The 13,014-nt window shown below is 40.4% G+C and overlaps 1 protein-coding gene across 1 annotated transcript; it reads right to left on the minus strand.

Annotated features, from left to right (window-relative positions):
• Positions 1-367: 367 nt before the first annotated feature.
• On the minus strand, positions 368-11,885 carry ALOX5AP (arachidonate 5-lipoxygenase activating protein). Its single transcript, XM_054974284.1, has 5 exons — positions 11,808-11,885; positions 7,685-7,784; positions 4,815-4,885; positions 2,625-2,706; positions 368-1,600 (listed from the first exon to the last, which is right to left on the minus strand). Exons 1-5 carry the CDS (start codon positions 11,875-11,877, stop codon positions 1,438-1,440), a joined length of 486 nt encoding a protein of 161 aa, XP_054830259.1. The 5' UTR covers positions 11,878-11,885; the 3' UTR covers positions 368-1,437.
• Positions 11,886-13,014: the final 1,129 nt, after the last annotated feature.

Below are 13,014 nucleotides of genomic sequence, written 5' to 3' on the forward strand. Positions count from 1 at the left end.
CTCCCCACCCCCCACTTCATCTCCCACATGGCTATCAAGTTGACAAAAACCGAGCCCTTCTTTTTTGGGAGGATTTAATTCCTCCTCCATTTTCAAATCTTCTCACATTTCTCTGAGAACTTGTGGGTTCCCCTAGGTTTGCAGAAAAAAATTGTTCTCTCTACACAGCCTCAATCCATAAGGGACTGTGTTGCAAATTAAATATATTTATTATTTGCTTATTATTTGCATAATAATATATTATTATGAATTGTGTATTATTGGAATTCTTGTCCTCTTTGATGGGCAGGTATGAAAGCATACGCACTGTAGCACTGGGATGAATGTGAGAGGGCAACAGAAATGACTACACGAACTAGAAAAAATGTACAGAGAGATGGATTTTATTTATAGAATATCAGAATACGTTTCACAATAACATACAACCATATGCTTTATTTTCTGTGAACTGATGTCTTCTGTTTTCTTTTCCTTCTGAAGTATTAAATCATTAAAGTAATAAAACAGAAAAAACCTATCACATTTTGAAAGTTTTCTAATGACAGAATAAACAATAAATGATCTTGAGTGACCAGCTGCATATTCAGAATTACTCGAGCTACACCCTTCTAAGCCCATTGACTTCATTGGATTTGAAGGGGGTAACTCTGTTTAGGATTTGCACTATGAGTGATTTAATAACAAATCATATCCATTAAAACATAACTGACCGCCATTATCACTGTGTACCATTGGGTTGCATATATTTTGTGTTTTAAAATGCTATGCTTGAACAATTATGTGTAACTCTAAAGTTTGCATCCAGTATTTTGAACATTTGTTCAATCCGATAACAATTATTGTCACACTTGATTTGTGCTTTAGGCAGCAGACTTTAGTGACAATAAGGATATAGCCCTCAGTAAAGTAAATTCATTCACAGTACATTATTTTATTTAAGATACTGTCATGCTTTCTCTTCTAGAAAAATACACAAACAATATTTTATTCTTATTTATAGTTAACTAATATGATAGTGAATACCAGGTTATAAGTATATGCATACATTTCTATTAACTGTACAACTCTAAGCAGAGTTATACTCTTCTGTTGAAGTCAATGGTATAAAAAATTGATGACAATGAAATTTTCCCCTTACAATTCAGTGCCCCAAACCAAGCAAGCAAGTTACCATTTATAGAAAAGGGGATCTGTAATTTACTGGGATATATTACTCTTCTTCCAAAGACATGTCAGCTGCTCGCCATAAATAATTTTCTTGCAGAGAAAAAGCAGTGTTAAATCAAAACTACAGAACCCGAAAGAGCATTAGATTTATAGCAATCTGATATGAGCTTTGCAGGTTCATTTCAAACATCTGCTTCTGGAATTGATTGACTAAGCATCTTGATCTCTTCTGTTCTCTCCCCATCTCTTCCAACTCTTTGCTGCTGAGATTTAAGGAATAAGCAGCAGCGGGGAGATGGTACCCGTCACGGTTTTTATATACATCTGAAAGTCGCTTCCAAAAAAGAGGCCTAGGTAATAGTTGAGGACTCCAGCCACAGACATAAGGAAAAGGAACGATATGATGCGTTTCCCAAAAATGTAACCAGGTGTGCTGAGAGAAAGAAAAAGCAAAGCAATCCATAAGAATATATCAATTCACTTGAAGAGAGTTAATCCTCTCTGTCTGTCATCAAGGTCAACTTAAATAGAGCTCAGATGTACGGATTAATGGGGTCAAACTCCACACTGATGTATGCTCCACAACACAATTAATTTCATGTGAGCAGTGCAGGTGTAAATCAGCCCAGGAATTGGTGCACTGTGCAGAATTTATGTATCTATAATAAGAACATTCCATTTAAAATGTACATATATCATATTCCAGCTATAGAAAATGATGGTCACTGATTCAATAGGCAAAATTCAATAGTTTTGCATTTTTAATTCATGGGGGCTAAACATCAGAAGATGACTACCAGTACTCAGTGCCAAAGTAAAGGCATCTCAGAGAAGTTGGACTGTTGAGCTTAGTAAAAGATTTGCTTTCAGAGGGCCAATTCATGTGGTGGACATGCAGAGAGTCAACAGATGTGATCATAGAATTCTCTGTTGGGAACTGAATTCCCAGAAGAACGGGGCCCAATTCAGACTAAGCTGCATGGGGTGCAATTTGAAAATATGCTGATGTAGTGCAGTGTTGGTATAAACATGGTACCACTGTGTCTCTGCTGGAAGTTGGTCAGTAAAAACTCACCCAGTGAGTTCAATTGTGTATATATATTGCCTTCCCCAGTCATCTACACTTTACACCCAGGAAACTTGGTACTCAATTTACCGACCTCGGAAGGATGGAAGGCTGAGTCAACCTTGAGCTGGCTACTTGAACCTGGCTTCCGCCAGGATCGAACTCAGGTCATGAGCAGAGCTTGGGCTGCAATATTGTTTTCCTGTGCCTCTTATCATGCCTATACATCTCAATGTGAGGGAGAAAACCATTACAGCAAAAATACGGCAATAAACTGAGACTCGGGCACATGGCATATTTATGGTGGGGGCAAAGAAATGTAAAAATGGGCAGCCACTTGATAACTTAAACTATTTTGACAAACCAGAGAAGATATAAAGTGAGAAGTTACCTCTGTGTCCTTTCTCCCAAATAGCCAACAAAATACTTCTGTCTTACAAACAAGTACATCAGCCCAGCAAAGGCAGCAGGAGCTGAAGAGAAGGGAAAAAATCAACACCTTTTAGTTTTCAATAAACTTTCACCAGTTTCAAACCTGTTTTAAATTTTCTGGATCAGAGCCAAAGATTTGAGAGAACAAAGGTTAAGAATATAAGAAGAGTCCTGCTGAATAATGCTAGGATCTGTTTCTAAACAGTGGCCAGCTAGATTCTTCCTGGAAGCTCACAATGGCAACAGCTATGCAAGTCATTTTTGTGAACGAGGCAGAGAGCATTAATAAAGAATTCTGTGCATTTCTACAAAATTACAATTCCCAAGGTTCTTTAGGGAAAACTATTTAATGAAAGCCCAGGTGAGTCTGATCTCATCAGATCTCAGAAGCTAAGCAAGGCTGGCCTTTTGCCCGTGTCTGAAACTAAGCTTCCACTTAACCAAAAGAAAGATGTATCTTTTCTCTTGGAAAGCTTTCAGCAATTAGTTTTCAGACCTGTCAAAAAACTAAGTTCTTTGAACCACCTGTTTATCATTACGTTTATTTTATATAGGGTTCAATATTGCTTTGCAACTCTTTATCAAACACAATGAGCGGAACTACAAGTGACAAAAGGCACAGGTTGGACACTTGTCAGCTTCCCTCAAGTTTTGATGGGAAATGTAGGCATCCTAGTCTTGCAGTTTGGCTCTCTGACTGCTGTCCAATGGACTTTTCAACTGTCACTTGTCCAACATTCCACCAAGCTGCCTACATTTCCCATCAAAACTTGAGGGAAGCTGACAAGTGTCCAATCTGTGCCTTTTGTCTCTTGTGGTTCTGCTCACAGACACCTGTCTAGAGTGTATTTCACTTTATTGAAAATACACCCGTTTTTTAATGAAACAAGTAATTAAAATATAAATAGTTATTAATATAAATCCTATAAAAACAGAACACAGGAAGGCAATACGAAATAAGTTTGCTAACATTTCCTAATAAATTCTAAGTTTAACATAATCAAAGTTTCTATGAAATGCATAGGTAAAGATAAGTTCTCACCTAAATTCTCTCAAGAGATTTCTTCCATCAGAGCTCTGCCATTCTATCTGAATTTGCATTTTTATAAGTCATCATATGCAAATACCTACGGTTTATTCACATGATAGCACAAACAAATGATAATTGGTCTGATGCTTCATTGAATATTCATAATTTCTATTGTATAACCTTCCAGTTAGTAAAAAACATTATACTCAAACTTGCAAAACAAAACTATAAATCGCTGAGGAAAGTCAGAAAAAGTTAAGTTGAGAGATCACTATTGGTTGAATCTCTGAGAGAGGAACATTAATCTCGATAGAGGCCACTATTTTAATTAACTGTCAAAAGATTAAAGCACACCTGTTAGAATTACCTAACACATAGGAAAAAAAACAGAGACGGTTCATGCAAAGTCTGAAAGTTCATCTAGAATACAAATGCTTGGCCTAGTATTGCTCAGTATTGATTATTGTCATGTGCTTTTATCTATATTGGTGCAACACTTTATTTGTAATTGGATTTATTTGACTATATTTAGGCATTATAGAGGTAAAGGTAGGAAAGAGAGAGAGAGCATCAATATACTGGATCTCAGTCTCACTCAGATCCCACCTTGAGAGTCCTAAACTCACTTGCTATGAAGGTAAATAAGAGGAGATACTGTTATCCATCCTTAGGAGCAGAGTGGATGAGTAATCTAAATAGGTAGGCTTGGTTTAGAAAACTATTCCACTGAGAAACCTCTGATCATCATGTTCATTGTAATTTGTTTTGGGTTGCCAGTTTTCCCCAGGCTGGCCTTAAAGACTGTGTCACAAGCAGAAATTCAGCAGGTAAAGTTTCCCACCCAGTATGTAGATCCCCTAAGAAGAAAGCTTCACCCATTGAATTTCTGTATGTGAAATAGCCTAAAGGAGCTAATCCTAGATCCATTTCAGTCTGTAGAGTAAACCTGTTACATCTTTTCCTCTTTTGCACTTTTGAAGTGAATCCTCCTCAGTTCCTTTGCTCAAGATCAAAAAAGCAACTTCCAAAAGGAAAATACAGTCTTGCTTTTTGCCCTGAACATCCAAAAAAAAAAAAAAACTAACGCAAGAGCCAGTGAGAGTTAGCTGAATACATTACCTTGGCTACAAAGCAAACCAGCACACCAAAGCACTGCAAGAAAGGTAGGATAGGCATCTCTGCAGTTCTGGCTGGAAAAGAAAAAGATAGTTTGATAAAGAGATACCATCCTAATGAGAATTTTAAAAAAATAATGTATCCATATGATTCAAACATATATGAAACAGTGGGAGTTTAATGTAGGGCCAGAAAGGTATCTATCTCAAATGTTGCTGGGTATAAACATTGTACCCACCTACCCCGATCTCCCATGACAATGGTTTGGATCCTCTCATGCACACAAGATGTGCTTGAGATGGCTGATCTCTGCTGCCTTGATAGTGACTCATGGGTGACAAAAAGAAAATGCTAGGCGTTGGGGCTCTAGACCCATGGGGCAAAACCCATGCAATATTGTTGCTTCTGTGTTGAATAGTGGTTAGAGCATTGGAATAGAATCTGGGAAACCCAGATTCAAATTCCCACTCTGCCATGGAAGCTCGCTGGGTGACCTTTGGCCAATCGCTCTCTCTCAACCTAACCTACCTCTTAGGGTTGTTGTGAAGACAAAATGGAGGAGACGACCATGAGGTAAGCCATTTTGGTTCCCCACTGGGGAGAAAGGTGGGGTATAAATGCACTAATACAAATGCACTAATGCACTAATCAGCGCAAGCACCCTTGTGCCAGCAGAAGGGAGTCACAAGATAAATCCTATTCATTGTTTCTGTATTTACATATTAATTATTCAAGGCTTAACTTGAACTAGAGCTCACCACAACCCCTGTTTTAAGTTCCAAGACATGGCCCTTGAACATGGAACCAGGAAAGGGATTAACTAAGGCTGTCGCCCTATTAAATAAATCTTAACAGCCCAGTCTTATGCATGTTCACTCAGATGTAACCCCCAGAGAGATCAAGGAGACTTACTCCTAGAAAAGCATGGAAAGGACTGCAGCATTTGTTGATCAACCATACTAGTTTTAGTCAGATAGTTGAAGAATCAACCAAATATGCATATGAATAAACACAGCTCATTAGGGGAAAAGTACATCTCACTTTTAGGCTGTGCATGCAAGGGTACCAGCAGATAGCGCTGTAGAAGAAGCTACCTGTCAGATGCCTCTTCTAAGGTGGTTCCTGCCACCTAATTTTTTTCTAAGAACTTGGATTCAAAATTAACAAACAAATCTGCTGCCCAATCAGCTAGCAGCATCCTTTTAATCAAGCAACTGTACAACTGTCCTAGCGGTAAGCTAGGACTGAGTAGAACTGAGTAGGAATCTGAGTAGACCAGTTTAAGATTGCTCTCTTTAAGAATTAATTGTTGGCGAAACATAGAAACCCTAATATTAATGCATTTGCATAAATTATAAAGATTAAATGTTTCCACAAGACATTTAGCAGCTTTGCAGACAGAATCATATACTTGTAGTAACTGGCTGATGTTGTAAGAGACATGACATGCCCTTGGTTTGCCCAAGTTCTTCTAACAACTAAAAGAATAGAAAAACCAATTTCAGTTATTGCTTTAAGAGGAATTCTACACATTTTTACTCATGGTGGTTTGGCTCCCACAAAATGTGAATAGAAAGAAAAACATGTGTAGCACTGTTCCACTAGTACAATAAACAACACATGGTCTACTGCAACCCAAAGCACTTAATTGCGGTACTGACCCAATTAAAAATGCCTTGTACCAGAGTACATATGGAAAAGAGAGTTTGCTTCCAAATAATTTTTATTTAGTACAAGCAGACTGCAAGTTTTGATTTTTAACACTTCTACTTGTGCGAGGTCTATATCACACATGGAAATGCTCCACCAGATCCAAATCAGTGAGTGAGCTGGTAGAATCCTGGATTGTTTCACGGCAGACAGCAGGTGGGGGGGGTCCTTTTTTAAAAAAAAATACTCTTCCACATTTATTTTATTTTATTTCACTGCATTAATACCCTGCTGCACATAATAAGCAAGGCAGGGAGATATTAGCATGCTGGCACAACAGCTATAGATCTCTGGCATGGCAACACTGCAGGGGTAGTGGATGAAAGTCTTGTTTAAACAAGATGCTGGAGACATGCGAATTTGCACAGGTAAGTTCTACTTTCTCTCTAATATCATGTTCCAGTCAGACCAAAGTTCAGAGCTTACCATACTCTGGAACCTTTCTTAGAAACTTGTGTTGGGATCCTGGCTTTTTATGATATATTAGCTAAGGCCATTGTGTCTGAGATTGTACAGAGTACCCTTCCCTCACCACCAAGTCAACCCCAGTAGATTCTTCATTAGTGGCATAGAAAATTTATTTTCTGCGATGGGAACAGCAGCAGCTGAAGGTAGCTTATTTTCCTGAGGTGGCTGCAAGCAATACACACTCTATGGGTTTCTTAAAATCTCACTACTTCCTCTTGTGGGAGTCTGGCAACCATTTTGGTAGCCCTGGCAACAGGTAACTAGAAATGGTGACTGAATTATCACAAGGAGGAATCTCATGATAGTTAGGGGAACTGGCATCTGCAGTTCAGTTTGCTGTACTTTTTTTTTAATGGGAGCCAAAGAAGCAAAAATGGCTTCAGGTCACTTCATTAGATAGCCAGGCCTGGACAGGAAGATGGAGTGGTGTCTTTTTTTTTTAATAATTGCATTTTATGCCACATTTCTCCAGAACAGAATTCAGGGGAGTGTACACACATTTCCCAGGCAGGAGGCCTCTCATTTAAGTGTTGTTCAGACCTATTTACATTTACAAGATGGCTATTCCATGTGCCTTCCAACCATACTTCCAACCAGGCTTGAAGTATCTCTATAGCAAAGCATTTTTTTGTTTATGCATCAATTACACTCCTAGTGGATGCACTTTCTTTACTCTAACATGTAGGAATACTCACTTGGCAGTGAAGACTCGGTCAAAGGCAGATGACCCTCCTCGCTGAAGAACTTTGCCTGTGTAGTTCTTGCTTTCATGTTCTAACTTGCTTGCAAAAAAGGCTGTAAAAAAAAACATGGTTTAGTTTCTTGCACCAATAGTGCAAGAATAATCCAAATTTTGCTTTGGATAGAATGTATTTGGACAGAATATTTTTTATTGATGTACTACAGTACACAAGCAATCCAATTTTTAGGAAATAAAGGAACAAGACTGCAAAACTACCTGAATTTTTTTGGTTTATGAATCCAATCCTCCCATATGCACCCATTTTCCCTTCCTGCCTCATCCCACTGATCAGCTGGCAATCAGCAGGCAGAGGTATAAATATGCCAGGTGTTTGCTTGTCATAAATGGGCACATGACAAGGCTATCCTTCAGGGACAGAACAAGCAGTCTCTAGTCCCTGAGCAGCTGTTCCATTGACCAACAGCATCTCAGTCTTGTCTAGACTGAGCTTCAGTTTATTGGCCGTCATCCATTCTATTCCATTCTTCAGGCACCTCTTCTGGACTTGCATAGAAACACCTGGCTTAGCTGTTAAGAATTAATAGAGTGGGTATCATCTGCATGTAGCAGGAGGGATAAGATGGAACATTATGGGATCCCATAGCATAAAAGCCAAGGGGCAAACATTAGTCTCACAGCACCATCTTCTGGAAACAGTTGGTCAAGTAAGAACCGAGCCACTGAAGCACAGTGCTTCCTACTCCCAACCCAGCCAGTTACTTCAGAAGGATACATGGTCAATGGTACTGAAAGCCACTGAGAGATCCAGGAGAATCAACAGGGACGCATTCCCTCGTCACTCTCCCAGTAAAGATCATCAGTCAGATCAATCAAGGCCATTAACATCTCAAAGTTGGGCCTGAATCCAGATCAAAATGGGTCTAGATAATCGGTCTCCTCCCAAACCACCTGAAGCTATGCAGCCAACACCCACTCAAGCACCTTTCATAAGAATGGAATACTAGCCACTGGGTGGTAGTTGCTTAGGTCATTTGGACCCAGGGATGCTTCTTCAGGAGGAATCTCACAGCCATCTCTTTCAAAGTGGTCAGAACTACACTCTTCCCCCAGGGAGGCATTGATTACCTCCAGAACCGAGTCAACCAACCCAATCTAGCATGATACTATTGCCATGATGAGCAAGGGTCAAGGCAAGGATTATGCACCCCTCCCCAAAATCCAGTTGATCTCGATCTGGATTTCAGGGATACCAAAAAGATCTTAAATTAGAGTCAGATTCCCTGATCCGGGTTAGAGAATTCTGGATTTAACCAGCCATTATTCCCTATGGAGAAAATTACTCCCTATGGAGGGCATTTTAAAAGATAACTCCACCAACTTTGCAGGGAACTTACTCCGGAGTGTCCACTAAAGACTCTCGAAATTTCAGAAGGATTGGGCCCTGGAGTCCAGTTTTATGGGCTCCTGAACAAGCTTCCCCCAGCCACTCTCCATTGTTTCCTACGGGGAAACATTTCCAAGGCTTTTAAACTCCAAGGCTTGTCACCCCAATCCATTTGCAAGCTTAACCAACAAAGCCCAACAGAACCAAACTGCACTTCATTTCCATCATTGCCACAGAATAGGCACAATTATGAGTTCTTTTCCTGTGTTCAGTTGCATTCGCTTCAAGGGTTTTTCCACTTGCAATCTGTCTGGCCAACCGTTTATCATCCAAAACTCCTCAGTAAACCAAGGGACATTCCAGACTCCATGGAAGAAGAGAGGGCACTTGTGGCAATCATGTCCACAATATTGGACATGTCAATATTCCAGAGTCAACTAGGGCTGCAACAGGAGTGCCAACCTTGCTGACCGGAGAATACCCAAGAGACACCAAGAATCCCTCTGAAGCCATCAGTCTCCTGAGGAAGACTGTCCTAATTAACCCCTCACCCATATTGTGGTTGGTCTATGACAAGATCAGAGTGGGAAACTCTTCCATTACCAAACCACGAACCTTATCCCCAGAGAAAACCAAATCAAGCGTATGACCTGCTGTATGCGCCAGTACCAGCATGTTCTGGGACAGTCTCATGGTGGCCACGAAGTCTTGAGCTGCTTCTGTTATGGCAGCCTTGGCACAACAATAAACCTTGGAGTCCTCACTGCCAAGTCCAAGACTGCCTCTGTCTGCTTAGGCCGGGAGACTGTTGCACAGCAGGATGGGCAGGATGCCATAAGGAGAAACGCTTTGGGCATATCCAAGAGCAAGTGGACCAGTTCCCCCAGAAAGGTTTTTTTTAAGTGCCCAGAACCATTTGCAATTCACAGGGGTTTAGCAGAGCTCTCTGAAGACAGGAAGTTTGAAAGCCCTGTCTTAGAAGCATGCTTTCAGTTGCCCAGCTCACAGCGAGATATGTCGAAGAAAAGAAGGAAGGCATCCACTAAATTACCCCTCCCAAAAACAGTTACTAAAGTTTTCTTTTTTAAAGAGGAAAGGAGTGGAAGGGAAAGCTAACAGACATGTTGCAACTTTCTGAAAATAAAACTAAAGTCTATGCTCTGATACCACATCCCCTCACACACATGCCTAATGGGCTTATTCCCATGGTAACCATGAGGTTTCATTCAACCGAGCCAATATAGCTATAGGCGCCAACAGTTTTGTGAAATCTAACTACTACTATTGGATACACTGGGATACTCTCTGGACCAGGTTTTGGTATACAACCATAAGTCCTTCTAAGGGCTACCGATGTGTTACACACAATGCATATAATAGAGCCTCCCAAAAAAATGTTTTAAAAGAGAGAAGTATCTTTAAGTGGAGTTTTGAGCAGAAGTGTGGATTGGAAGCGGGTACATCAAAACCCTTTCTTGACTTGCCTGTTGTGGATTCTCCATTACAAATTTTTCTTCCCTGAAGTTTTTTCTACTCAGGGTCAAAATGTATAGAAATATGCATTTTAACGTGGGTGGGGGTGCATAAAGTGATAATTGGAGTAGAGAAACGGCAGAGAGAGTAATGAAAGGATTACCACTCCTTCCCCTTTCCCACTCAAAATCTTCCCCTCCAAGAATTTACTTTTCTTAAAATTGTCATTTGGGTTCAGTGTTTGTAGCCCTAAGAACATTCTCACAACACAGTCAGAGTTAAATTTTCCAGAAGCACTCACTTGGGTTGTCAGCTCTGGGTTAGGAAATTCATGGAGATTTGGGGTTAGAACCTGGAGAGGGCAGGGTGTGGGGTGGGGACAGACCTTTTGGGGGTATAAGGCCACTGAATCCACCCTCCAAGCAGCCATTTTCTCCAGGGGCAGTCTGGTGATCAGTTGTAATTGTGGGAGATTACCAGTCCCCACCTGGAGGTTGGCAACTGCAAGCAGTGCTTCACTATTACTGATTCCCCCCCCCCTTTTGAAGGATAAATATGACCCCTAGCTAGTAATGGAAAACACTGGAAGCAACCATTCCTCTCTCTTATTTAATACAGAAAGGGGTGCGGATTTTTTTGTCCTGTGGCAAATCTGCTGACACCCACTCACATTCTACTAATCCAGGGGTTAGAGAAGCAAAGAGCTACCACCCAAGTCACTCACAACAACCTATTGCATATAAAGCATTGTGAGTGGGATCTCCTTGTAACCTTACTTTGCCCTTTCAGCTAAGTGCCTGCAGCTATGGGTGACGCTCTGTGGCCTTAATTAAGGGGGCATTACAGTTTTTAAAAGTTCATTGTTCTCTCCAAGGTCTGGCTCTCCCTCTCTCACCTCCTCCCTCGTGTGACTCTCTGCAGTGTTTGGAAATGTAGGTATTTGCAGCTAGGTTGACTCCTGCATATTTAACTGTTCTGGCTAGCTAAAGGCAAGCTTCTCCCTCTCTGCTTCTCAAGTTATTTCCTTTAGAGCAGCCACATTCAACTTAACTCCATGCATCCAGACTTCAGAGTATAACCATGATCCGTAAATCCAAACTCATCCAACCTTTAAAAAGAGGGAAAGGATTTGGAAACTCTGACACAAGATTGATGCAGCTTCACATCTACAAACATGACAAGGTCAATTTAGTTTCCCCCTAACCAATATAAAAGTTTATTCCTCACCCAGCTCCTCAAACATACCATTTTCTCTTACCATTCTGGATGACACTTAAAAGAGTAACAATGACCAGAAGAACGAAGCTCCCCACCACTTCTTGCTCCATGTTGGCAGCAGGCTGGATAGGATGTTCTGCTCAGCTTTTTTTTAGCAGCCCAGCAAGACAAACCACAGAAAGAGGAAGTGATCTTCTTCCTTATCTTGCATCACAGACCATTCCTGATACCTTCACCGAGTACGTAAGAGCAGTGCTATATTCTGATGTGCATTCAGTCACGTATCTGTCATCTGGGAAGAGGCTGTGTTCATATTTGTCTTAAATACATTTACTCAGCATATTTATTGCTTAGGGCAGACCCAGACATGCAGGTGACTGCATGCAGGTTAATCCAGGTGACTGCTTGGGATGTCAGATTTCGGGGGCACTGGGTTTATGGTATCTGTCATGGCCCATCTACCTATTCACCAACTGAAACAAATAGTATGAAAATGTTGCAATGCTGATCTTCCTACCCTGTGTTAACATTATTTTTAAACAGGAAAATTTATATCCATTTCCATACATTAATAGTGCACACAAGAATAATTTTAATATTACATGTACCACAGAATATTCAAAGATCATGATCTTAGTAAGTATTAAACCCAAACAAAAAGAACATTCATTTGTCATTTAGTTATCCTTTTATGTGACAAGAATAAGCCATGCATGTAGATTATAGACCAAAACTGTGAAATGGGCTACAGATTAAATTTTTTTAAAGAGGCATTCAAAAGCTGGAATGGATAGAAGGAGGAGGGCTGGCTTAGGGTACCTTTGGGTCTAGGGCTGGTTGTATATACATACAACAAGCATATATCTGAATTAGCATTGCAGAGTGCTTGGGTAAAATCTGAAGGAGTCTCCTCCTGTTCTCCAGATAAAATTCTGCAGGAACTGATGGGAAAATAGAATGACAGAAAAACAGAACAGCAGGTAGCTCCATGGCTTATGGTATTTAAAGCCCATCTTGAGTCATTAAATTGTTTGCAGATTTTTGTTCAGTAAAAGTGTCTGCCTGCTCTGTGTCTTGGATGAGAGATGTGAATTCTACTCTGCACATACTGTCAAGGGGCCTTTCTGGTACGGCTACTTACTTATTAAAAATTACTTATCACACCACACATCTGTAACTAGTAAATGCAAGTAGCTTGAAGCTTTCACCAGGATATGTGTTCTTTCTGCAGATCTTTCCTTATCTAC

This window comes from Eublepharis macularius, chromosome 3 (assembly GCF_028583425.1).
Source record: "Eublepharis macularius isolate TG4126 chromosome 3, MPM_Emac_v1.0, whole genome shotgun sequence".
NCBI lineage: Eukaryota > Metazoa > Chordata > Lepidosauria > Squamata > Eublepharidae > Eublepharis > Eublepharis macularius.

Bases quoted from the DNA above. Each gene is read 5' to 3' on its own strand.
- ALOX5AP (XM_054974284.1), bottom strand. From the start codon at position 11,877: ATGGAGCAAGAAGTGGTGGGGAGCTTCGTTCTTCTGGTCATTGTTACT. The intron at 4,886-7,684 runs GTGAGTATTCCT...TTTCTTTTCCAG, and splicing joins GACCGAGTCTTCACTGCCAA to CCAGAACTGCAGAGATGCCT. The intron at 2,707-4,814 runs GTAATGTATTCA...CCTTCTCTTCAG, and splicing joins TGGTTTGCTTTGTAGCCAAG to CTCCTGCTGCCTTTGCTGGG.